Here is a 27,392-nt window from a genome sequence, read left to right on the forward strand (position 1 = left end):
ATTATAGGCCCCCCTGAGATCTAGTTTGGTAAACCACCGGGCTTCAGAGAGTTGGTTGCAGAGATCAGGGATGAGTGGAAGCGGATACGTGTTTTTCACAGTAATTTTGTTTAATTCTCGGAAATCGAGACATGGCCTTAATCCTCCGTCCTTCTTGTTTACAAAAAGAACTCAGCAGCCACAGGGGAAGAAGAAGGACGGATATGCCCTTTACGTATACTATCAGATATGTATGATTTCATAGCAGCCCTTTCTGGACCCGAGAGGTGATATAAATGGGCCTTGGGCAATTTGGTATTGGGAAGTAAATCGATGGCAGAGTCATATTGGCGATGAGGCGGCAAAACCTCGGCCTCTGTTTCCGAGAATACATCTCCGTAGACCCTCAGGTATTCCGGAAGACCCTCAGGACTTACGGAGAACACAGGTACAGATTGTAAACACCTTTTATGACAAGCAGGACTCCATTTGACTATGGTACGACACTCCCAATCAATAACGGGATTATGTAACCTTAACCATGGATACCCCAACATTAATCCAGCAGGGAGATTGGCCATTACAAAACAAGAAATCGTTTCAGAATGCAGAGACCCGATCACCAGAGTACATTTTTCTGTAGCAAACCGAATGAGGTTTTGAGGCAGCGGTTTTTTATCAATTGCCAGGAGTTGAATGGGTCCTTCTAACCTCACTGTCCCTTAAGGTCCAGTCACACTAAGCAACTTACCAGCGATCCCAACAACGATAGGGATCGCTGGTAAGTTGCTAGGAGGTTGCTGGTGAGATGTCACACTGCGACGCTCCAGCGATCCCACCAGCAACCTGACCTGGCAGGGATCGCTGGAGCATCGCTACACGAGTTGCTGGTGAGCTTACCAGCAACCAGTGACCAGCCCCCAGCGCCGCGTGGAAGATGCTGCGCTTGGTAACTAAGGTAAATATCGGGTAACCAACCCGATATTTACCTTGGTTACCAGTGCACGGAGCTACACGTGCAGAGAACAGGGAGCAGCGCACACTGAGCGCTGGCTCCCTGCTCTCCTAGTTACAGCACACATCGGGTTAATTACCCGATGTGTGCTGCAGCTAAATATGCACAGAGCAGGGAGCAGCGCACACTGCTTAGCGCTGGCTCCCTGCTCTCCTAGTTACAGCACACATCGGGTTAATTACCCGATGTGTGCAGCAGCTACATGTGCACAGAGCAGGGAGCAGCGCACACTGCTTAGCGCTGGCTCCCTGCTCTCCTAGCTACAGCACACATCGGGTTAATTAACCCGATGTGTCCTGCAGCTACATGTGCACAGAGCAGGAGCCGGCACTGACAGTGAGAGCGGCGGAGGCTGGTAACAAAGGTAAATATCGGGTAACCAAGGACAGGGCTTCTTGGTTACCAGATGTTTACATTGGTTACCAGCCTCCGCAGAAGCCGGCTCCTGCTGCCTGCACATTTAGTTGTTGCTGTCTCGCTGTCACACACAGCGATCTGTGCTTCACAGCGGGAGAGCAACAACTAAAAAATGGCCCAGGACATTCAGCAACAACCAACGACCTCACAGCAGGGGCCAGGTTGTTGCTGGATGTCACACACAGCAACATCGCTAGCAATGTCACAAAAGTTGTTCGTTAGCAGCGATGTTGCTAGCAATGTTGCTTAGTGTGACGGGGCCTTAACTCTAATCTTTGGACCAACTCAGAGTCAATGAAGTTCATAGCGGACCCACAGTCAACAAAGGCAGTAGCAGACCAGACTGACTCCTTGACCCGGAGGTCGACATTCAGAAGTATCTTATTGGAGGATAGGAAAGGTACCTGATAGTCTGGGCAACCTCCTCGACCATTACCCAGACTTAGAAGTTTCCCGACGACTGTTTAGCGGAGGGGCAAGCCGGGCAGTCTTTCCTCCAGTGTCCATGGTGTCCACAATAGAAGCACAGCTTGAGATCTCGGCGTCTTCTCCTCTCCTTCTCATCCGAACTGATGGCTCCAACTTCCATCTGTTCCATAGCCGGCAAAGAAGGTGCCCTAGGTAGAGGGGGCGGAATCTCACGCATGGTTCCCTTTCTTTCCCGTAATATGCGGTCCATACGAACTGCCTCCGTCATCGCATCATCCAAGGTGCTGGGAGGAGGGTGCAGAGCCAAAGCGTCTTTCAGGGAGTACGAAAGACCTCTCCGGAATTGGCAACTGAGTACAGAATCATTCCACCGCACCTCAGTGGACCACTGCCGAAACTCAGAACAATATAGCTCAGCAGTGTGGTTTCCCTGAGTGAGACACATGATCCTGTCCTCAGCCACCCGTACATGGTCTGGTTCGTCATATATAACCCCGAGGGAGTCAAAGAAGAGGTCAACCGAATGCCGTTCCAGGGCCGAAGGGGGTAGGGAAAACGCCCAGGTCTGGGGACCCCCTCTAAGTAACGACATGACGATCCTCACCCGCTGGGTCTCATTCCGTAAGGACCGAGGCCGGAGAGTGAAAAGAAGCCTGCAACTCTCCCTAAATGTCCGAAATAGGTTTTTCTCCCCCAAGAATTTATCGGGGAGCATCACCGTGGGTTCGGGGGAGGTCAGTTGGACATCAGTGGGACTATGCTGTCCTACGGTTTGTGAGGTAACTGCCACTGAGGTGGCCCTCGCAGAAGCAGAAACCTCACTCTGAAGACTGTTGTGTGAAGCTACCAGGGTGCGATGCTCTGCAGCCAAATCCTGCACCAGCTGCGTAAGGTTGGCTACTTGCTCGCTGTACTGAGTACTGAGTACTGAGTGGATCCATTACAGTCTGTATTCCCGCAAAGTTGGATCCCACTACCAAGAATTAAATGACTTTTTTTTTCCCTATGGGAGATAAAGCCTATTGGGGCCGGCTATACTGTAATGCTGCCACCAGGGGGAGCCAGATCAAGAAGTCTGTATCAGACATCACATATGTTACTAGCATTTCATGTGGCTCAGTCCCTGGCATCTATTAATGTCTTTCTCTGAATCTACACAGCGTTTTAAGGTCACACGCACCTGGCTGTCATCATACAGCCACTGCCTGGTACAGGCTGCCCACGGCTCATGGGTATCAGCTGTCAGGATCACACATACCTGGCTGTGATCATACAGCCACTGCCTGGTACAGGCTGCCCACGGCTCATGGGTATCAGCTGTCAGGATCCCGCATACCTGGCTTTGGTCATACAGCACTGCCTGGTACAGGCTGCCCACGGCTCATGGGTATCTGTGTTGCCCAGGGATAAGGGGTACTCAGGTCCGGGCCACGGGGTCACTTCTGTAGGTATCACGGTGGCGTGACCCGGTCTGTGATCCCAGGCTCCACAGTAAGAAGGGGATTAGATAAGGGAGATTGTCCGTGACGCCACCCGTGGTGTGCGGTGAGGTACCGTCGCTGCCGGTTAATGGATCCCGGGGATGGTGGTGGGCAGCAAGGTGGTGATTTCCCTCCACGGGTAAGGTGTTGGTGTCCCGGGACCCCGGGGAGGTGGTGCAGGGAGGAGATGGAGACCGTCTGAGAGCTGTGCGCCCGGTTGGACCGGGGGATGTTGTTACTCACAGTTCGCTTTGCAAGAAAATTCACACAGAGTCAGGAATTAACTAGAAATTGCCGGTGTCCGCAGCCTTCGGTACGGAGGGTGTTTAAGTCCCACACATGGTGCAGCAGACTCCTGTTCTTTCCCTGCAGCCAGGGGCCTCTTTCTCCAATCTTTCTCTTTCTTTCCTCCTCAGCCGGGAACGGGGAGTCCACTCCCCTGCAGTGATCCGGGATCTCTTTCGATACCGGTGGGCCACTACCCTGCCCCGGTCACCTCAAGTCCCTTCCTCACTAACAGCCTGTCCAGGCCCTTTTGGAGCACGCTTCTGTAGCAGCCCGGGAGCTACAACTCCGGGCTCCTGTTCTCTCCCTCTCACCACAAACTCTGCTCCAGCCCCTCCCCTGCTGCTCTGTTTTGCTCTTACACTGGAGGGGGGGTTGTGTCTGTCCTGCTGCACCGGTGTGGGATCAGGTTACCAAGGAGGAGAATGACCTGCTCTTTGCTGGATTTCTGCAGGTCTGTGACACCCTGGTTTTGCCAGGGCGTCACATATCAGCTGTCAGGATCACGCATACCTGGCTTTGGTCATACAGCCACTGCCTGGTACAGGCTGCCCACGGCTCATGGGTATCAGCTGTCAGGATCACGCATACCTGGCTTTGGTCATACAGCCACTGCCTGGTACAGGCTGCCCACGGCTCATGGGTATTAGCTATCAGGTTCCCTTTAATGGAGTTGTGTGAAATACTATATGCACTGTAAATAAACTTAGGAAACAAAAAAGATTTGCGACAACGCCAGTGGGTGAAAAATCACCTTGTGATGCCTGCAGTTCAAGTCACCTGAGTGCTGCAGCGGATCACAAACTGCAGCGGTCCCATGTCTGGTAGAACAGTGACATAATTAATGCTGTACAGACCATAGGACGGCCAGTGCAGGATCCAGGAGGTGTCAGCAGCGGTGAATAATTTATTTTGTTAGTTTTACAAAATGTGACCCCCATTAGATCCTTTTGCCAGGCAGTTTATTTACAGTTATATACAGACCACAGCCACACCATGTTTTATCTAGATGCTATGTAAGTAAAGGTACCATAAATAAACATGGCGAAATGTGGACCCCGGCAAGTCGCTGGTATACAGCATAGGAAACAAAAAAGATTTGGACCAATTGTGGTTGTAAGTTAACAATTATATATATATACATTAGTATATCAATTGTCACAGTTTTCTATTTGCACACTCATATTGTGTGCAAACGTATCCTGGAGATACGGTGACCCGCTGTCGCACCTGTATCCTGTGCCGCAATTTCACCTACCCTGTGTGTTTAATAAAATCTATCACTTTTTCACCTTGCAGCCTTGTAGTTCTGCAGCTGCTGTCTGCTCTCCTGCATACACTAGTGAATGGAGCATGCTGAGCTTTGTCGTTCTGCAGCTGCTGTCTGCTCTCCTCCATACAGACAGACAGCAGCTGCAGAACTACAAGGCTCAGCATACTCCATCCAGGACTGTATGCAGGAGTTTTTTGCCCCCTGAAAAAATTATGTGGGCTTCGCCATATTTTTGTATGCTAGCCAGGTACAGCAGGCAGCTACGGGCTGCCCCCAACCTCCAGCTTCCTATTTGTACCCGGCTGGGAAACAAATATAAAGGGAAGCCCTTTTTTTATTATTTCATGAATTTCATGAAATAATTAGAAAACAAATGATAATGGCAGAAAGACACATAATGTCCCACTCTCCTGCATTTTGTAATTTTGCACCCTTTGGTGCCTTTCTTGTGGCACTAAGGGGTGCTTATCTTTGTATTTAGCCAAAAAATGAAAAAAAAAATGACGTGGGGTTCCCCCTATTTTTGTAGCAAGCTAGGGTAAAGCAGACGGCTGCAGCCTGCAGACCACAGCTGGCAGCTTCACCTTGGCTGGTAATCCAAAACTGAGGGCACCCCACGCTGTTATTTTAAATTAAATAAATAATTAAAAAAAAAAAACACGTAGGGGTCCCCCCAAAATGTTATCACCAGCCAAGGTAAAGCAGACAGCTGGGGTCTGATATTCTCAGACTAGGGAGGTCCATGGTTATTGGACTCTCCCCAGCCTAAAAATAGCAAGCCGCAGCCGCCCCAGAAGTGACGCATCCATTAGATGCACCAATCCTGGTGCTTCGCCCCAGCTCATCCCGTGCCCTGGTGCGGTGGCAAACGGGGTAATATATGGGGTTAATATTAGATGTGTAATGTCACCTGGCATCAAGCCCTGGGGTTGGTGAGGTCAGGCGTCTATCAGATACCCGACATCACCAACCCAGGGAGTAATAAAAAAAAATAGACGACAAACACATTTTTATTTGAAAAAACACTCCCCAACACATTGCCTCTTTAACCAATTTATTAGAAAGAAAAACAAATCCAGGTCTTGTGTAATCCAAGGGGTTCCCATGATGATCCACACTGTCCCAGTCAATGAAGAGCAGGATGTTCCCCATTGGCCAGGAGAGCAGTGCAGTGACCTGAGCTAACATCAATAGGTCAGCCCAGGTCACGGCAGGGGATGACAAGTGCCGCTGTCAGCGAGGTACATTACCTGCGCTGATCTCCTGCACACTGACTTCAATCATCTTCACAGCCAAGTATCGCGTGACGTCACCGCTAGTCAGTCTCGGGCCGGAAGCGAGAGAAGGTGATGTGACAAGCGGCGGCCATGGAGGACAGTGACAGCGCTGAGGTCGGGAGGGCGGGACTTCATCACCGCAGGTAAGCCGAGTGAGACCATGTGTGCAGAGTGCCAGGCGGGCGGAGCCTAGCGGGGTAATGTGTGCAGAGTGACAGGTGGGCGGAGCCTAGCAGGGTAATGTGTGCCGAGTGCCAGGTGGGTGGAGCCTAGTGGGGTAATGTGTGCAGAAAGCCAGGTGGGCGGAGCCTAGCGGGCTGTGTGCAGAGTGCCAGGTGGGCGGAGCCTAGCGGGGTAATGTGTGCAGAGTGCCAGGTGGGCGGAGCCTAGTGGGATAATGTGTGCAGAGTGCCAGGTGGGCGGAGCCTAGCGGGGTAATGTGTGCAGAGTGCCAGGTGGGCGGAGCCTAGCTGGGTAATGTGTGCAGAGTGCCAGGTGGGCGGAGCCTAGCGGGGTAATGTGTGCAGAGTGCCAAGTGGGCGGAGCCTAGTGGGGTAATGTGTGCGGAGTGCCAGGTGGGCAGAGCCTAGCGGGGTAATGTGTGCAGAGTGCCAGGTGGGCGGAGCCTAGCGGGGTAATGTGTGCAGAGTGCCAGGTGGGCGGAGCCTAGCGGGGTAATGTGTGCAGAGTGCAAGGTGGGCGAAGCCTAGCAGAGCCAAGTGTGCAGAGTGCCAGGTGGGCGGAGCCTAGAGGGACCATGTGTGCAGAGTTCCAAGTGGGCGGAGCCTAGCGGGGTAATGTGTGCGGAGTGCCAGGTGGGCGGAGCCTAGCAGGGTAATGTGTGCAGAGTGCCAGGTGGGCGGAGCCTAGCGGGGTAATGTGTGCAGAGTGCCAGGTGGGCGGAGCCTAGCTGGGTAATGTGTGCAGAGTGTCAGGTGGGCGGAGCCTAGCGGGGTAATGTGTGCAGAGTGTCAGGTGGGCGGAGCCTAGTAGCGCCATGTGTGCAGAGTGTCAGGTGGGCGGAGCCTAGCGGGGTAATGTGTGCAGAGTGCCAGATGGGCGGGGCCTAGCGGGGTAATGTGTGCAGAGTGCCAGGTGGGCGGAACCTAGCGGGGTAATGTGTGCAGAGTGCCAGGTGGGCAGAGCCTAGAGGGACCATGTGTGCAGAGTGTCAGGTGGGCAGAGCCTAGCGGGACCATGTGTGCAGAGTGCCAGGTGGACGGAGCCTAGTGGAGTAATGTGTGCAGAGTGCTAGGTGGGCGGAGCCTAGCAGCGCCATGTGTGCAGAGTCCAGGTGTGCGGAGCTTAGCGGGGTAATGTGTGCAGAGTGCCAGGTGGGCGGTGCCTAGCGGGACCATGTGTGCAGAGTGTCAGGTGGGCGGAGCCTTTCGGGACCATGTGTGCAGAGTGCCAGATGGACGGAGCCATGTGTGCTGGCGGCGGAGTGCGAAGTGGGTGGAGCCTAGCGGTGTCATGTTGCACTGAGGACGTCAGTGTCATGGACTGCATGACTGGGGACAGGTGAGTGTGTGTGTGTGTATGTATGTGTACATGCCGCGTGCAGGAGGGGGGTGGAGCGAGCTGAGCGGGTAAGTGTCGGCTTCCTGCACTCGTAACTAGGATAAATATTGGGTTACTAACCAAAGCGCTTTGCTTGGATACCCGATGTTTATCTTGGTTACTAGCTTCTGGCAGGCTGCCAGGGATGGCTGCCTGCACACTGTAGCTGTAAAAAGCCCTGCTTTTTGCTGCTAGAACTGTTCTCGACTGTAACTAGAACTATCGAGCTTTAGCAAAAAGCTCGAGTTCTAGTTCAATCTTGAACACCCCCCAAAATCACTCGAACCGCGAACTGGAGAACCGCGAACCGTGAACCGCGCTCAACTCTAGTAATGAATACTGTTGAGCCACCCCACTAGTGTTCGAGTTCAGTTTGGTTTGACGAACGGTGGGTTAGTTCGCCGAACGTTCGATGAACACCTTCGAACCCCATTGAAAACAATGGGAGGCAAACACAAAGGCTAAGTTCACACTTCCGTTGTTTTGCATCAGTCACAATCCGTCGCCTAGAGGAATTACGGTATCCTGCAAAATATTTTGCAGGAATCCAGTTTTTCCCCATAGGCTTCTATTAGTGACGGATTGCGACTGATGATGCTGCATTGCATCTGCTGCGTGGCGGTCAGTCATTTTTTCATTTAGTACAAAAAAACCGTGATGGTCTGGCTCACTGCTTAGGTGGTGCTCAGGAGAACTTTACAAATAGATAATCAAAAAACTCCGGCACTCATTTGTGATGAAAGAAATTTTGGTTCTTTATTGCATATCCATTAATTAACACAACGTTTCGGCTAATGCCTTCTTCATAGACTGGAAATTTCAATAAAAGTAAAAAAAATATACGTCAGTACCATAAACATATATATTCTCATACATATATACATATCGGTAATCCCATGTAACATCAAATTTGAAAAAAGGAAGGTTTATTTTACCTAATAGATGGAAAAAGCTCTATTTTAAGAAGAACCTCAATTGTACTTGTGTACAGTATATCTAAGGAAAAGACAAGAAAGCAACCAAATGTAACAATGGAAAGATGGGATCAAAATCAAAGTCTAAAAATGACAAGTGGTATACAACATACCTAATGAGAGCTCACAGTTTTCTATGGCTCCATATATGGGAACATTCAATATTTGACAGTATGAACAAAGGTTTATCTATGGGACAAATAATAAAGTTTCAAAGATTGAGAACCACATCTATATAAACAGATCAATCATTATATAAATATTACCTCAATAAGGGGAAAGAGAGAGAATGACTGCTATATCCCAGTGGGGCAAAGTGGAAAAGTCGCTATATACAGGGAAAAGGAAAAAGAAACTGTTAGAACATCTCACTAAAGTGAGGAACAAGAACCACAAGATGAAGTCACAAAGTTAAAGTCCCATAGACACATACCAAAAGGTGAAGACAGACGCAGTGCATTACCTGTGCAGCCGGTGATCAGCGGTGAATGAGGAACCATGTAACCGCGAGAGGGGTTTATATGTGAAAAGGGGGCGGGTCATGATAATCATTTCCTGTATCGTGGAACGCACGGTGAGACGCACGCCACGCGTGCGCAGAAGAATCCGGAAGTGCGCGCATGCGCAGACCTGGTAATTATTCCTGTATTGTGGAACGCAGTGAGACGCACGCCACGCGTGCGCAGAAGAATCAGGAAGTGCGCGCATGCGCAGAAGCATTTTTGTGATTACAAGCGTTCGGACACCTTGAGACTCCAAACGAGACGCTATTAAGTGTGTGTCTGTAAGAAAACAAGAGAAACGGCAGGATGTAATATAAAGACCAAAAGAACATATAAAAGGACTGGTGTCGAATATGAAATTACGTGCACATACAATATACATAACATATGCATATATCAGAGAGCACAAGCAAATGGGCCCATGCACCACCCGACCCTTACAGAGATTTTACTCCAATGTGTAACTCCAATATTTATTATCATGCATGAGTCCACTTGCGTGTGCGCCCCGATTCCTCCAAAAATAACACCATGGAAAATTCATAGGTAAATAAGAACATCAGGCAGAACGGACCTCATACCTCCTAGTCAGTAATTCTCGTATTCCCTGTTGAGACTGTGAGGGGAGAGGGTATTGAGCATATGGATCCAAAAGGATTCCCTTTCTTTTAATTTTTTAACCCTGTCCCCCCCGCGTCTCAGCATGGGAACGTGCTCCAAAACTTGATACCTCAATTGTGAAATTGAATGTCCACACTGAATAAAATGAAATGGAATAGGCAACATAGTCAACTTGCACCTGATAGTGGACTTATGTTTTCCTATACGGTCTCGGATATGTTGGGTAGTCTCACCAACATACCCGAGACCGCATGGACATTTAATTAAATAGACAACATATGAAGTGTCACAAGTATAAAATTCTTTAATGTGAAAAACTTTGCCAGTACGGGGGTGTGTGAATTGGCTGCCTTTTATAATATTAGAACAGTGGGGACAGTGGAGACAAGGAAAATTCCCCTGTTTGGGAGTAGCTAGAAATGTCTGACGGGACTTGAGGGCCGTAGACCCTATATCAGCCCTGACCAATAAGTCACGAAGATTGGAGGAGCGTTTATAGCTGAATAAAGGTAAGGAGGAAAACTCCGGTATTTGAGGATATGATCTTGATAAAACCTGCCAATGTTTTAATATAATTTTCTTAATAATAGAATGAAAGGGGTGAAATGTATTCACAAAGGAAATAAATGGACCATCTCTTTTGGACTTATGAGTAGTTTGTAGACTCTGTTGTAAGGCAGAATTAACAACCGGTAAAGGATAACCACGTTGTAAAAATTTATGTGTCATCTCATCATGCCTGATCTGACGTTGAGCCTGCGATGTAACTATCCTAGATACTCTTTTATATTGAGAAACAGGTAAAGAGTTTTTAAGGTGGCGTGGATGGCTGCTCGTGTAATAGAGTAGACTATTACGATCAGTAGGTTTTGTATACAAATCGGATGTGACAATGCCCCTGGAATCAATATGTATAAGAGTATCTAGAAAGTTAATAGTGGAAGGATCAATATGCTGAGTAAAGGATAGACCTTGTACTCGTGTGTTAAGATACTCAGAAAAGTCGTTGAACTGTATCTGAGAACCTGTGAAGATAATGAAGATATCATCTATGTATCGTTTATACATAAGAACATGATCTCGGAATAAAGGGTGAGTGTGAACAAACATGGACTCAAAATGCGTCATATAGATGTTCGCGTACGGTGGCGCGACATTTGAGCCCATGGCTGTGCCTTTTTTCTGGAAGTAAAATTGGTCGCGGAACAGGAAATAATTTTTGGTAAGCACTATATTCAATAGGTCTACACAAAATCCCTTCTGTATCGGAGAGAATTCACTATAGTGATCAAGAAACCAAGTAACAGCTTCCATGCCTAATACATGATCAATAGATGTATATAAAGAGTTCACATCAAGAGTAACAAGAAAAGAATTAGGAGGAAGAGGCCCCAAAGAGCGTAATTGATGTAGGAAGTCACCTGTATCACGAAGGTATGAAGGAGTCTTAAGCTGGTGTCACACTAAACGACAGCGACAACGACGTCGCTGTTACGTCACCATTTTCGGTGACGTAACAGCGACCTTGTAAGTCGCTGTTATGATCGCTGCTTAGCTGTCAAACACAGCAGAAGCAGCGATCATAAGGTCGCTGTGCTACATGTTCAGAGAGCAGGGAGCCGCGCTTAGCGCTGGCTCCTTGCTCTCCTGCAGCACACATCGGGTTAATTAACCCGATGTGTGCTGCAGCTACATGTCACAGTTCAGAGAGCAGGGAGCCGCGCTTAGCGCTGGCTCCTTGCTCTCCTGCAGCACACATCGGGTTAATTACCCGATGCATACTGCAGCCACATGTCACAGTGCAGGAGCCGGCGCTGGCAGCAAGAGCGGAGGCTGGTAACCAGCGTAAACATCGGGTAACCAGGGAAAGGTCTTCCCTTGGTTACCCGATGTTTACGCTGGTTACAGCTTACCGCAGCTGCCAGACGCCGGCTCCTGCTCCCTGATCGCTTCATTTCGTCGCTCTCTCGCTGTCACACACAGCTTTGTGTGTGTCACAGCGGGAGAGTGACGACCAAAAAATGAAGCTGGACATTCAGCAACGACCGGCGACCTCACAGCAGGGGCCAGGTCGTTGCTGGATGTCACACACAGCGACAGCGACGGGACGTCGCTGCAACGTCACAGAAAATGGTGACGTAGCAGCGACGTCGTTGTCGTCGTCGTTATGTGTGACACCAGCTTTAGTCACTAAAGGTGACAAAATGTGATCAAGAGTTATAGCCAAAGGAGATAACAGGGAATCAATAGACGCCACAATGGGACGTCCAGGTGGATATCACAAATTTTTATGCACCTTAGGTAAGGTGTAAAGAACAGGGACAACCGGACTAATCTTACTAAGATAGGTGACTAATTTGGCGTCTATAACGCCTAAAGATGAGTAGTGATGGATCTTCTCCAAAATAATTATCCGAAGAGACTTTAAAGCCTGGGTTTCACCTAAGACTTACCACCCCGCAGAGACTTTTGTCTCTCTTGTCAAATCGGATATTGACAATTTCATTAACACTGTTAAAAATGGTGATCTACATATTAAAAACAACCTTACTCCAGGTGAAACCCAGGCTTTAAAGTCTCTTCGGAACAATACCTCTATCATAATCAAACCGGCCGATAAGGGCGGAGCCCTAGTAGTGATGGATAAAAACTATTATATTTCTGAAATTATGTCACAATTGGCAGATACGTCCACATATTCGCCTATTCCCCGTGATCCCACTAATGACATCAAACAAATTATTTTGGAGAAGATCCATCACTACTCATCTTTAGGCGTTATAGACGCCAAATTAGTCACCTATCTTAATAAGATTAGTCCGGTTGTCCCTATTCTTTACATTCTTTACAAGCTGTTACTTGGTTTCTTGATCACTATAGTGAATTCTCTCCGATACAGAAGGGATTTTGTGTAGACCTATTGAATATAGTGCTTACCAAAAATTATTTCCTGTTCCGCGACCAATTTTACTTCCAGAAAAAAGGCACAGCCATGGGCTCAAATGTCGCGCCACTGTACGCGAACATCTATATGACGCATTTTGAGTCCATGTTTGTTCACACTCACCCTTTATTCCGAGATCATGTTCTTATGTATAAACGATACATAGATGATATCTTCATTATCTTCACAGGTTCTAAGATACAGTTCAACGACTTTTTTGAGTATCTTAACACACGAGTACAAGGTCTATCCTTTACTCAGCATATTGATCCTTCCACTATTAACTTTCTAGATACTCTTATACATATTGATTCCAGGGGCATTGTCACATCCGATTTGTATACAAAACCTACTGATCGTAATAGTCTACTCTATTACACGAGCAGCCATCCACGCCACCTTAAAAACTCTTTACCTGTTTCTCAATATAAAAGAGTATCTAGGATAGTTACATCGCAGGCTCAACGTCAGATCAGGCATGATGAGATGACACATAAATTTTTACAACGTGGTTATCCTTTACCGGTTGTTAATTCTGCCTTACAACAGAGTCTACAAACTACTCATAAGTCCAAAAGAGATGGTCCATTTATTTCCTTTGTGAATACATTTCACCCCTTTCATTCTATTATTAAGAAAATTATATTAAAACATTGGCAGGTTTTATCAAGATCATATCCTCAAATACCGGAGTTTTCCTCCTTACCTTTATTCAGCCATAAACGCTCCTCCAATCTTCGTGACTTATTGGTCAGGGCTGATATAGGGTCTACGGCCCTCAAGTCCCGTCAGACATTTCTAGCTACTCCCAAACAGGGGAATTTTCCTTGTCTCCACTGTCCCCACTGTTCCAATATTATAAAAGGCAGCCAATTCACACACCCCCGTACTGGCAAAGTTTTTCACATTAAAGAATTTTACACTTGTGACACTTCATATGTTGTCTATTTAATTAAATGTCCATGCGGTCTCGGGTATGTTGGTGAGACTACCTAACATATCCAAGACCGTATAGGAAAACATAAGTCCACTATCAGGTGCAAGTTGACTATGTTGCCTATTCCATTTCATTTTATTCAGTGTGGACATTCAATTTCACAATTGAGGTATCAAGTTTTGGAGCACGTTCCCATGCTGAGACGCGGGGGGGACAGGGTTAAAAAATTAAAAGAAAGGGAATCCTTTTGGATCCATATGCTCAATACCCTCTCCCCTCACGGTCTCAACAGGGAATACGAGAATTACTAACTAGGAGGTATGAGGTCTGTTCTGCCTGATGTTCTTATTTACCTATGAATTTTCCATGGTGTTATTTTTGGAGGAATCGGGGCGCACACGCAAGTGGACTCATGCATGATAATAAATATTGGAGTTAAACATTGGAGTAAAATCTCTGTAAGGGTCGGGTGGTGCATGGGCCCATTTGCTTGTGCTCTCTGATATATGCATATGTTATGTATATTGTATGTGCACGTAATTTCATATTCGACACCAGTCCTTTTATATGTTCTTTTGGTCTTTATATTACATCCTGCCGTTTCTCTTGTTTTCTTACAGACACGCACTTAATAGCGTCTCGTTTGGAGTCTCAAGGTGTCCGAACGCTTGTAATCACAAAAATGCTTCTGCGCATGCGCGCACTTCCTGATTCTTCTGCGCACGCGTGGCGTGCGTCTCACTCTGCGTTCCACAATACAGGAATAATTACCAGGTCTGCGCATGCGCGCACTTCCGGATTCTTCTGCGCACGCGTGGCGTGCGTCTCACCGTGCGTTCCACGATACAGGAAATGATTATCATGACCTGCCCCCTTTTCACATATAAACCCCTCTCGCGGTTACATGGTTCCTCATTCACCGCTGATCACCGGCTGCACAGGTAATGCACTGCGTCTGTCTTCACCTTTTGGTATGTGTCTATGGGACTTTAACTTTGTGACTTCATCTTGTGGTTCTTGTTCCTCACTTTAGTGAGATGTTCTAACAGTTTCTTTTTCCTTTTCCCTGTATATAGCGACTTTTCCACTTTGCCCCACTGGGATATAGCAGTCATTCTCTCTCTTTCCCCTTATTGAGGTAATATTTATATAATGATTGATCTGTTTATATAGATGTGGTTCTCAATCTTTGAAACTTTATTATTTGTCCCATAGATAAACCTTTGTTCATACTGTCAAATATTGAATGTTCCCATATATGGAGCCATAGAAAACTGTGAGCTCTCATTAGGTATGTTGTATACCACTTGTCATTTTTAGACTTTGATTTTGATCCCATCTTTCCATTGTTACATTTGGTTGCTTTCTTGTCTTTTCCTTAGATATACTGTACACAAGTACAATTGAGGTTCTTCTTAAAATAGAGCTTTTTCCATCTATTAGGTAAAATAAACCTTCCTTTTTTCAAATTTGATGTTACATGGGATTACCGATATGTATATATGTATGAGACTATATATGTTTATGGTACTGACGTATATTTTTTTACTTTTATTGAAATTTCCAGTCTATGAAGAAGGCATTAGCCGAAACGTTGTGTTAATTAATGGATATGCAATAAAGAACCAAAATTTCTTTCATCACAAATGAGTGCCGGAGTTTTTTGATTATCTAGTCGTTTTTTCATTGACCGCCGGGCGGGAGCAACGCAGCCTATAACGTTTTTTGAGCAGCGTGATCCGTAGGATTTTGCTGCGCATGCTCTCTCTGGCTCCCTGCACCCGTAACCAGAATACACATCGGGTAACCAAGCAATGCGCTTTGGTTAGTTACCGATATTTACACTGGTTACGGGTGCAGGGAGCCCGCGCTAAGTGGTGTACGCTGGTATCCAAGATAAATATCGGGTAACCAAGCAAAAAGTGCTTTGCTTTTAGTTACCCGATATTTACCCTAGATACAGTGTGCAAGGAGGCCGACACTTCCTCACTTGGCTCTGCCCCCTCCCGCACTCCGCATGTGTACACTCACACACACACACTCACACTCACACTCATACACACACTCACTTGTCCCCAGCCCTGCAGTCCCCGCTGCACTGATGTCCTCAGCTCCACAGCCCCGCTCGGCTCTGCCCCCTCACGCTCTGCCCCCTTCCACACTCCGCATGTACACACGCATGTAGACACACACACACACACACACACTCACCTGTCCCCAGCCCTGCAGACCGCGGCACTGACGTCCTCAGCTCCGCCCCCAAACTTTGCCCCCCAAACGCCACCCCCGAACTCCGCCCCCCAAACTCCGCCTCCGAACTCCCCCCCGAACTCCGCCCCACACACACAACGGAGTCCGACAATGAAATTCTTTTCTTTGTCATCCGTTGTCATCCGTTGTACAACGCATCAGTCACATGCGTCAAGCAACGCATGTGACTGATGCAAAACAACGGAAATGTGAACTTAGCAAAACACATAGAAACACATTATACATATACACATACAGTTAATAAACATTGGCATTATACTTACAAGTCCCCGTGACGCGTCCTGCACTCTCTATCCTGCCATTTTTCCTTCCGATCATTGCTGCGTCCTCCTAGTAACCAGCAATGATGATAGGACCTTCCGTGACGTCATCATAGCATGGGACCAGTCACGTGTCTATTATCCAATTGGCTACAGACTGGTCACATGGCTAGACGTCATGCTAGGTCCTGTCAGTGCATCTCTCCGGCACACGGTGCTCATTTGAGCATCTCAATGTACCATCGAGATGCTCTGGCACATGGTCGGCTTCCTCGTTCCTGCATGTCGGCGCTCTTTACAGAGTCAGCCCACATACAAGGACTGGCTGCCACAGCCGGTGAATTGCGGCACCGGGAATAAGGTGATCGGAGCACCATTGCTATAGTAACCCGCCTGTCAGATTACTTCAGCAACGGTGACAGCGGTGACGTCACCGCTTACAACCCGCAGCCTATCCTCACTCACTGAGTGATTAGACTGCATGGGATCAGCAGTGTCATTCTCCCATGCAGTGCTGTCTGATGTAGCAGAGCTGCATGGGTTGAAGGAGAAAGAAGACAGAAGACCATGATCGTGGAGGGATGACAGGGAGTAATAAACATGGAGTTTCTAAGTGTGCCTGTGTATTTATTTCTATTAAAGTATTTTTTCTCTGTGTGGTGTCTTTTTTTAACCCTTTATTGGAGATTCTTGATGGCCGGGTCAAACTTGCCTGACATTAGGAATCTCTAGCTTAATACTAGTTAGTAAAACAAAGCTAGTATTAACCCTTTATTATTCAGCAAACCACCCGTCACCAATGCAGCTGGAAGAGTTGGGTACAGCGCCAAAGGATGGCGCTTCTATGAAAGTGCCATTTCCTGGGGTGGCTGCGGACTGCAATTCGCAGCAGAGGGGCCCAGAAAGCTCGGGCCAACCTGTGCTGTGGATTCCAATTCCCAGCTGCCTAGTTGTACCTGGCTGGACACAAAAATGGGCGAAGCCTATGTTGTTGTTTTTTTTTAATTATTTCATGAAATTCATGAAATAATTAAAAAAAGGGCTTCCCTATATTTTTAGTTCCCAGCCGGGTACAAAAAGGCAGCTAGGGGTTGGGGGCAGCCGTACTACAAAGCTCAGTGTACTTTATTCAGGACTGTATGCAGGAGTTTTTTGCCCCCCAAAAAAATTATATGGGCTTCACCATGTTTTTGTATGCTAGCCAGGTACAGCAGACAGCTATGGGCTGCCCCCAATCCCCAGCTGCCTATTTGTACCCGGCTGGGAACAAAAAATATAGGGAAGCCCTTTTTTTTTTAATTATTTCATAAATTTCATGAAAGAATTAAAAAAAAAAAATGACGTAGGCTTCGCCCAATTTTTGTGTCCAACCAGGTACAACTAGGCAGCTGGGGATTGGAATCCGCAGCGCAGGGTGCCCAAGCTTTCTGGACACCCCTGCTATGAATTGCAGTCCGCAGCCTCCCCAGAAAATGGCGCTTTCATAGAAGCGCCATCTTCTGGCGCTGTATCCAACTCTTCCAGCTGCCCCGGTGACGGGTGGCTTGCTGGATAATAATGGGGTTAGGGCTAGCTGTATATTATCAACTGGCCCTAAGCCCGAAATTCATGGTGTCACGCCAATATTAGACATGGTCACCATGAATTTCTAGTACAGATAAAAAAAAAACACAACACACAGAAAAATATTTTTATTATAAATAAAACACAACACAATTAGTGACTCCATCTTTATTGAAATGAAGACCCCCCCTCGGCAGTAATCCTGGGTCAAGGGACCCGCGCTGTCCAATCCGGATCCAATATCATCTGATCGGTTTGCTGGAAGGCAAAGCAATCAGATGATGTGTCAGGTTCAAGGGCCTGAATCCCATGACACAGCAGCTAATTGTATAATCGGCTTTTACGCAATCAGCTGATGCATCAGTGCAAAAAAAAAAATACTTCTGTGCAGACTCCTGTCCGATAGCAGCAGCTGATGTTTTAGCTGGCTGTGCGGTAAAAAGCCGGCCTCAACGCTCGACTTATAGCGTCAGCTGATTCTGTCAGGTGACCGCATCAGCTGATTATCGCCAGGTCTGAGAGAGAGAAAAGAGAGAGAAAAGAGAGAGAGAGGAGAGAGAGAGAGAGAAAAAAAAGAGAAAAAGAGAGAGAGAGAAAGAGAGAGAAAGAGAGAGAGAAGGAAAGAGAAAAAAAGAGAGAAAAAGAGAGAAAAAGAGAGAGAGAAAGAGAGAGGAGAGTGAAAGAGAGAAAAAGATGGAAAAAGAGAGAGAGAAAGAGAGAAAAAAGAGAGAAAGAGAAATAAAGAGAGAGAAAGAGAGAGAGGAAGAGAGAGAAAGAGAGAGAAAGAAAGAGAGAAAAAGAAAGAGAAAGAGAGAAAAAGAGAAAGAGAGATAGAGAGAGAGAAAAAGAAAGAGAGAAAGAGAGAATGAGGGAAAGAGAGAGAAAGAGAAAGAGAGAGAAAGAGGGAAAAAGAGAGAAAGAGAGAGAGAAAAAGAGAAAAAGAGAGAAATACAGAGAAAAAGGGAGAGAAAACAGCCTCATTCCATGAACTGCTCTGATTTTAGAGGTATGTCCCGCGGCTCACAGCTGATGTCCAGCTCCTCCCCTCAGTGCATAATTAAATTAAATTATAATTATAAATAAATAATAATTATAATTTAAAATTATAAAAACATTAAATTAAAATCTTTACCAGGACGGCCAGGACTCGAACTTGTGAAGTAATTCTCCTTTTACGGCAGCTCTACCCATTGAGCCACTGCCTGTCATGAAAAACATAGGAAGATTTGGTATTTTTGACCTCTTCATTGCAGTAGAGAAACCAGAAGTAGATTATTCAGCTACAAAGAGGAGAGAGAGAGATGAGACAGAGAGAGAGAGCGCGAGAGAGAGATGAGTGAGAGAGAGAGGAGAGAGAAAAGAGAGAAGGGAGAGAGAAGACAGAGGAGAGAGAGATGAGAGAGAAGAGAGAGGAGAGGGAGAGAGAGAAAGAGAGATAAAAGAGAGAGAGAAGAGAGAGAAGAGAGGAGAGAAGAGAGGAGAGAAGAGAGAGAAGAGAGAGAAAAGAGAGAAGAGAGAGAGAGAGGAGAGCGATCACACGCAGGCACTACCTGAGTGAAGTCTCTGGTGACAGCGTGGCTCACTTCAGTTGCTGCGTGGAGCTGACACAGAGCGGTCGTGTTCTACGGCACTCCCTATCAGCTTCATGTAGCAGAGCTGAAAGCGTCGTGTGGATTACTTCTGACCTGGATGGGTGTTTGGGGATTAATAAAGTGGTGAATGAGGGTTTTTTTTGTCTTTTATTCCAAATAAAGGATTTTTTGTTGTGTGTATTTATTAACTTCCACTTACAGGTTATTCATGGAAGGTATCTCGGGGAGACGCATGACATGATTAAGGCTAAGTTCACACATCCGTTTATTCCAATCAGGCACAATCTGGTTTGTTAACAAGTTTGTCCAAATGTTAATCACACAGCATCACTCCAATTCAACAATTTACACCACTATCTCATGATTTTACTCATGAGATACCCAGAGTCTAAAGATGCAAGATAAACAACTCAAATAAACATTTGTTGGATTAAACCCAAAACTTTATTAAATAATTGAATACAAAAGAATTTTAAAATAAACAGGGAAACACACCTTTGAAGGACGGTTGCTATGCCCCCTATCTAAATACGTATAGGTATATTGTCTGATAATGCCCCTTTAATCATATTTTTCAAGTGCAATATATATGAAAATCAATTATGGTTGATATATTAACTTCACATATTTTTTTAAACTGTACTGGAAAGATTATATGATACTGATATGAATGTCGGAAAAATTCTTTGGAAAATATCCCTATTATACACTCATTACTGCATATATCCAATTTTATCACTATAACTCTATCCATTACCAAATGCAGTGAGTGCATAAATTACTGCCGACAGCCATATAAATTCAGAAAATCAGACCATCACGCAAGAAATGACCTAATATTATTTAGTTCGGAATCTGTCATGGGATACCAAAAACTGGTCAACATGCTGGCATAACCTGAATAGATTTTTTGGTAAATAAATCCGTATATGTAGATCGCTATCAAAACTAGGATGCTGAAACAGTTTTAATCCTTGACATTATAAAAATTCTCTCTCTATAAACTCTCCATATGCGTGTCAAGTGACACGCATGACTTGACACGCATATGGAGAGTTTATAGAGAGAGAATTTTTATAATGTAATAAGGATTAAAACTGTTTCAGCATCCTTGTTTTGATAGCGATCTACATATACGGATTTATTTACCAAAAAATCTATTCAGGTTATGTCAGCATGTTGACCAGTTTTTGGTATCCCATGACAGATTACGAACTAAATAATATTAGGTCATTTCTTGCGTGATGGTCTGATTTTCTGAATTGATATGGCTGTCGGCAGTAATTTATGCACTCACTGCATTTGGTAATGGATAGAGTTATAGTGATAAAATTGGATATATGCAGTAATGAGTGTATAATAGGGATATTTTCCAAAGAATTTTTCCGACATTCATATCAGTATCATATAATCTTTCCAGTACAGTTTAAAAAAATATGTGACGTTCATATATCAACCACAATTGATTTTCATATATATTGCATTTGAAAAATATGATTAAAGGGGCATTATCAGACAATATACCTATACGTATTTAGATAGGGGGCATAGCAACCGTCCTTCAAAGGTGTGTTTCCCTGTTTATTTTAAAATTCTTTTGTATTCAATTATTTAATAAAGTTTTGGGTTTTATCCAACAAATGTTTATTTGAGTTGTTTAACTTGCATCGTTAGACTCTGGGTATCTCATGAGTAAAATCATGAGATAGTGGTGTAAACAATCTGGTTTGTGCCACATGCAACGGATCCGTCTCAGATTGTGTAAACACTGATGTGACGGATTCGGTAAAAAAACGGATCCAATTTTTTTTTATGCTGAGAGAGAGAGACCCCATCATCACCGCACAAACACCGGCACTACCACTACCGCCCCCACCATCACCGCACACGTAGGCACAACTGCACGCATCATCACTGCACACGCAGGTACTACCGCATGCATCATCACCGCACACGCAGGCACTACCACCCCCATCATCACCGCACATGCAGGCACTACTGCACGCATCATCACCGCACACACAGGCACTACCGCATGCATCATCACCGCACACGCAGGCACTACCGCACGCATCATCACCGCACACGCAGGCACTACCGCACGCATCATCACCGCACATGCAGGCACTACCACCCCCATCATCACTTCACATGCAGGCACTACTGCACGCATCATCACCGCACACACAGGCACTACCGCATGCATCATCACCACACACACAGGCACTACCGCACGCATCATCACCGCACACGCAGGCACTAGCGCACGCATCATCACCGCACATGCAGGCACTACCTCAGTGACGTCCCCGCTGACAGCGCGATTCACTTCAGTTGCTGCATGGAGCACACAGTGAGCAGCGTTTTTCTACTGCCGCTCCTGTTAGCTTTATGTAGCATAGCTGAATTCGTCGTGGGACCTCTGTGGATTACTTTGGACCTGGAGGGGAATTTGGGAATTTTAATAAAATGGTGAAAGAGGGTGTTTTTTTGTCTTTTATTCCAAATAAAGTTTATTTTTGGGTGTATATGTTTATTTACTTTCACTTACAGGTTAATCATTGGGGGTGTCTCATAGACGCCTGCCATGATTAACACCTTATTACCCCAATTCCCACCGCACCAGGGCAATTCAGGATGAGCTGGGAAGAGTCCCAGGACTGTCGAATCTAATGGATGCGGCAATTCCTGGTGGCTGCTGGCTGATATTGTTAGGGTGGTGGGCTCCCTGTAATGTGGCGCTCCCCATCCTGGCAATACCAGCCTCCAGCCGTGTGGCTTTATCTTGGCTGGTATCAAAATTGGGGGGAACCGCAGGCTTTGTTTTTTTTTGTTTATTTATTTATTTTACTGCATGATATAGACCAGCCCGCGGCTGTGATTGGTTGCAGTGAGACAGCTGTCACTTATCGTGGGGGCGTGTCTGACTGCAACCAATCATGGGCGCCAGTGGGCGGGGAAAACAGGGAATAACAGATTGAATAATCAGCGGCAGCCATTTTCAAAAGAGGAAAAGCCGCCGGAGCTTTGTGACAGCCATGCAGCGCCGCGCCCGTGATCGGTGAGTAGGAAAGAGAGAGGGATTGTGCTGGGGACGCAGGACGCATGCAAATACGCAATGTGCGCACATAGCCTTACTGTTAAAAGCCATGCTTTTGGTGATCGAACCGTTATCGAATGGTAACTCGAACTTGCGAGCTTAAAGCAAAGCGTTTGAGTTCGTTGAACGACTCGAACACCCCCAAAATCACTTGAATTTGAAATTGTCAAACGATTCGAAACGAGCATCGCTCATCTCTAGTAATGAATAAAGTAACCTCAGAGACTATCAGATATGGTGATATCTGACCACTCACCGGTAATATTAAATTTGACAGAAACCTATCCAAGGAGCTCGGACTATTTCTGGAGATTCCCCTCTTATCTGGGAAATAATGAGGAATTCACTCTTTAAGTGAAAAAATGGTAGTCAGTCTTTATGTGGGACAGTAAAGAACATAACAATAAGGCAGGATTAATGTGGGAAACTTCAAAAGCTGTGACAAGATATAGAGTAATTTCTTCCATAGCTACATTCGAAATAGCAGTCCACAGGAACTATAACTTAACATCAGGCTATGGGAAGCCTATACACAATACATATAAACTGAAAAATAAAAATGAAAATAATGAATCAGATCAAAAAACTAATGGGCGGGCAGACAAGAGAGAACATTTATATATCGGCTCTAGAAGAAAATTTATATAGATTCGGAAATATGGCAGGAATGCTGTTGGCCAACTTGGTTAGAAATAAAACTTTCAGTCAGGGACCATTGCAGATGAAGTATGAAAAGCTGAAGGGAAAGGAACACAATGGGGTCTTACCCAGTAACACAGAATAAAAGTAATAAGGGAATGTGGTTACCTTATTAGGTTGTGCATCACACAAACAGATATTAAACCTGTAACCAGCTGCTGCACTGTCCACGTCCTAAAGAATCCAAAGATCACTCAGGAACACTAAATGTGGACCTATTACTGTGCTGCTGGAGATATGACACACATCCAGGAGAGGTATAATGCAAGGTGGTTAAATTCAACGTGTTTTGAAGTGTTGCCCCACTTCTTCATCAGGAAATCCACCAGTATGATAGACAACAACAGTAGCACAGTCTATAAAAAGCTGCTGGTAATTCAAAAAAGAGCGCCAAAGGAAACACACTACAGTGAGTCAAAGTTCAAAGGGTTAAAATAGATCACAGCAGATGGTGGGCTGTGATCTCCACTCTCCGCAGCATGTAATGACCTCGGTAGCTCCTCCTGTCAGAACTGTGTGCTCTGCCAGAAGGAGCTGCCGACACACACCCGCCTTACAGCAGATCGTGGGCTGTGATCACCACTCACCACAGCATGTACTGATCTTGGTAGATCTGTGAAGACCTGGAAAACCAGGTAGTCACCCACACACAGGCCCCCGCATAACACAAATCACACACAGGGTTAAACCAGCCGACCTGAAACACAAGTCACACTCCCTTAGATTAGGACAGACACACCAGAGGGCGGAACCAGGCGGATAGGGAACGCCCACCTAGAGGTCCAGAGAACCCGGGGTGGGAGAACAGTCAGTTTGTTAGTGGAGTTGAAGTGGATTTGAAGTTCAAGTTAACAGGTGTCAGCGTTGGAGTTCTAGCGTGCTGGCTAGGTGGCAGACGGTAGCCAGAGTCTGCAGGAGACGGGAAGATGGCTGCTGGAGATCCGAGGTGGACCAGGGCAGGGTTGTAGCCCGCCGGTACCGATACCGGAAAACCAACCCGGAAACCGTACGCACAGAGGGGGTACTTGGACTCTGAAGCCAGGACCGGCACCGACGGCCTAGCTAATTAACCAATTGAGGGCAGGATTTTAGGTCCTGTCCCAACCTAAGTCCCGAAAAGTAAACAACCACCCACCTAGAGGGATAGGGCAACCCCAGGGCCCGTAGATCCCAAGGGTCAGCGTCAGGCGGGCACACCTCCCAACCAAAGGACCGGGAGCGGACTCCCGTATTAGACATCGGAAAGTCCAACACACAACACACCGAGTGCAGAGGAGAGAGACATTGACTACCATCCCGGGTGTGGGACCAGATACACCCGTCTGTGGCAGCCAGACACCATCCCCTTAGTTTACCACAGGACCAAGGTGATGGTGGCCGGCTGGTGATTTATTCGACCATGAGTAACATCCCTGGCCTGACCGGGTGCACCGGCCCCTGCAGTCACCATCCTCAGCATAGAGACACTGAACCCCGGGACATCCATCCCCACAGACGGAGGGGTTAACATCTAGCTGCCAGCCCAACATCCCCGGGAGCCCCGCAACAGCAGTGGTGGTGCTACACCTCACCACATACCGTGGGTGGTGTCACAGACAGTTTACAACATTTCCCATATAACCGATGATGAACTGAGTGATGTCACTGCTGCTAGCAGGGTCCCTCTTGTCATTGTTTTTTGGAGCTTGGAGAGATCGGACATGTTTGCGGTCTCTCTAGGCTCGGATGTAGCAGAGCCAGGACCGTCATGGGACCTCGTGTGAATTACCTCAGACTTGGGTGTTATTGGGGTTAATAAAGTGGTGAAAGAAGGTGTCTTTTTTGTCTTTTATTTCAAATAAAGGATTTTTTGGGTGTTTGTGTTTATTTTCTTTCATTTACAGATTAATGATGAGCGGTGTCTCAGAGACACCTGCCATAATTAATCTAGGACTTAGTGGCTGCTATAGGCTGCAATTAACTCCTTATTTCCCCAATTGCCACCACACCAGGGCACTCAGGATAAGCGAGGTAAAGCTCCGGGATTGTCACATTTAATGGATGTGGCAATTTCAGGAGGCTACTTACTGATATTTTTGGGATGGGGGCTCCTAAAAACGTGGGTATCCCCAGCCTGAGAATACCAACCATCAGCTGTGAGGCTTTATCTTGGCTAGGTATCAAAATTGGCGGCATGCTGATTTTTTAAAATATTTTTTTATTTATTTCACTTACGATATAGACCCACCCACCAGCAGCTGTTATTGGTTCCAATCAGACGGCTGTCACTCAGTGTGGGGGCCTGACTCACTGCAACCAATCACAGGGAGAAGCAGTGAGTATGTAATGAGGCTAATGAGTGGGTAGGGAAGAAGAATTAAAAGCAGCGAGAGCGTGTGACAGCCACGCCTGTGATCGGTGATTATGAAGTACTTGGAGAGAGACACTGGCAATGTAATGTGCACAAAATGGTGGCGGCCAGCCAACCACAATAATGCCACAGCCAGGGTAGCTGCGGCATTTCTGTGATTGGTTATGAAGTCCAACATGTTTAGTGGTTGCAAATCAGCTGCCAGGACGGCTGGGCGCGACATCCTAATATAGCGAAGCGAGTACACCATTACTCGCAATATAACGAATAGCCCGAGTACTGTACTATTCTGCGAATAGTAACGAATACACTCACTCATCACTAGTGGCGGGTGATTTACTAATTTCAAATAATGCATAATAATTGTGTGAGATATGGCTGTGCGTGAACTAAAATATATCAATGTTTATAGAAATATGGTAAATTAATATAAGTGAATATGGACTAAAAGATGGAAGGAACACTGATGATCTAGCCTGAAAGGATGAGATGAAGAGAACTGTGTGAAGGTTTGTGAGAGCCCTGCCCAACTTTTCAATATCTCTTTCTCCTTCATTCATTTGTGGTCTCTATGCAATCTTTTATAATGGTGATTTGGGCATTGTCAATAAATAGCTAAAACCAATCTGTACCATATGCCTTTGCTTTTCTTTGTATTTTTCAGATCAGTTATGGAGCCACCGATCGCTCATTATCTGATAGACGCCTCTATCCTCATGTTTTCCGAACTGTCGAAAACAACCACATCCACCAAATGGTAATCACCAAACTGTTGAAGCATTTTGGCTGGACTTGGGTTGGGATTTTAGTATCAAATGATGACACTGGAGAAAAAGAACTTCAGGTATTAACAAAGTATATGAGAGAGTATGAGATCTGTGTGGACTTCATTGTAAAACTTGAAGAGGAATCTGTTCTAGAAGAAAAGATAGAACAGGCCGTGAAGAATACAAAAGCCACTATCATTGTAATGTGTGGAACCCGCTCATCAGGAATGGATATACTTATGTATTTGGAATCTTTATTTCTAAACAAAACTCTCATCTTTCCACCTCTCTGGGCTTCATTCTTTTTGGAGGAACAGGGCTTGATACTGAATGGAAGTCTAGCAGTGGAGCTTTCATCACCTTTTCCAGGAATAAAAAAGTTTATTCAAACCTACAAGAAACTTCCTAATATACTTGTTTTTTATAACTTCTTAACAATATTAAATTCTTTATCAGTAAATGAGGATGAATTTACTTTTACTACAGTCAATATAACACCTGAAGGTCATAATCGCACTGAGTATACAATGCCAAGCATGAGGAACTTGCTCTCGTCAGGGGTCTCTCCGAGATTGTATTATGCAGTAGAAGTCCTGGCAAAAGCTCTACATGAAATGTTCTTATTTGTAAAAGACAAATATCAAGAAAATTCAGCAACTGGATTTCTACAATACACACGGAAGTTACAGCGCCATATACAAATGACGAAGAATCCACCTGATCTAATGAAACCTACATATTACTTTAATGAGGAAAGAGAAGCCATACATCCATATAAGATAATAAACTGGTTACATATAAATGACGGCACACGTGAAGACATACGTAAGGTCGAAGTAGGACATTTTACACCATGGGCTGTAAGTGGACAAGAACTTTACATAAACACCCAGTCTATAACATGGAAACACTCCGAGGAGGTAATTTTTTTCTTGTGATAATAAGGCTTTGGTCTGATCTTACTCTTTCACCAATGCTTATTCCTTCCTTTCTTCCAAGGCCTACAATGTAATCTACGTTTTAGTCCATGCAGCTACAGTGGTGTGAGTGTTTCCCCCTTACTGATTTCTTATTGTTTTGCATGTTTGTCACACA

General features: G+C 45.8%; 1 protein-coding gene across 1 annotated transcript in view; it reads left to right on the plus strand.

Annotated features, from left to right (window-relative positions):
* Window positions 1-332: 332 nt before the first annotated feature.
* Window positions 333-27,392, plus strand: part of LOC142310167 (vomeronasal type-2 receptor 26-like) — a 39,954-nt gene continuing 12,894 nt past the window's right edge. The window contains exons 1-2 of the mRNA XM_075347984.1: window positions 333-389; window positions 26,195-27,217. Coding sequence (XP_075204099.1) covers window positions 333-389; window positions 26,195-27,217 — 1,080 coding nt within the window. The remainder of the gene's footprint in view (window positions 390-26,194; window positions 27,218-27,392) is intronic.

This window comes from Anomaloglossus baeobatrachus, chromosome 1, assembly GCF_048569485.1.
Source record: "Anomaloglossus baeobatrachus isolate aAnoBae1 chromosome 1, aAnoBae1.hap1, whole genome shotgun sequence".
Lineage (NCBI taxonomy): Eukaryota > Metazoa > Chordata > Amphibia > Anura > Aromobatidae > Anomaloglossus > Anomaloglossus baeobatrachus.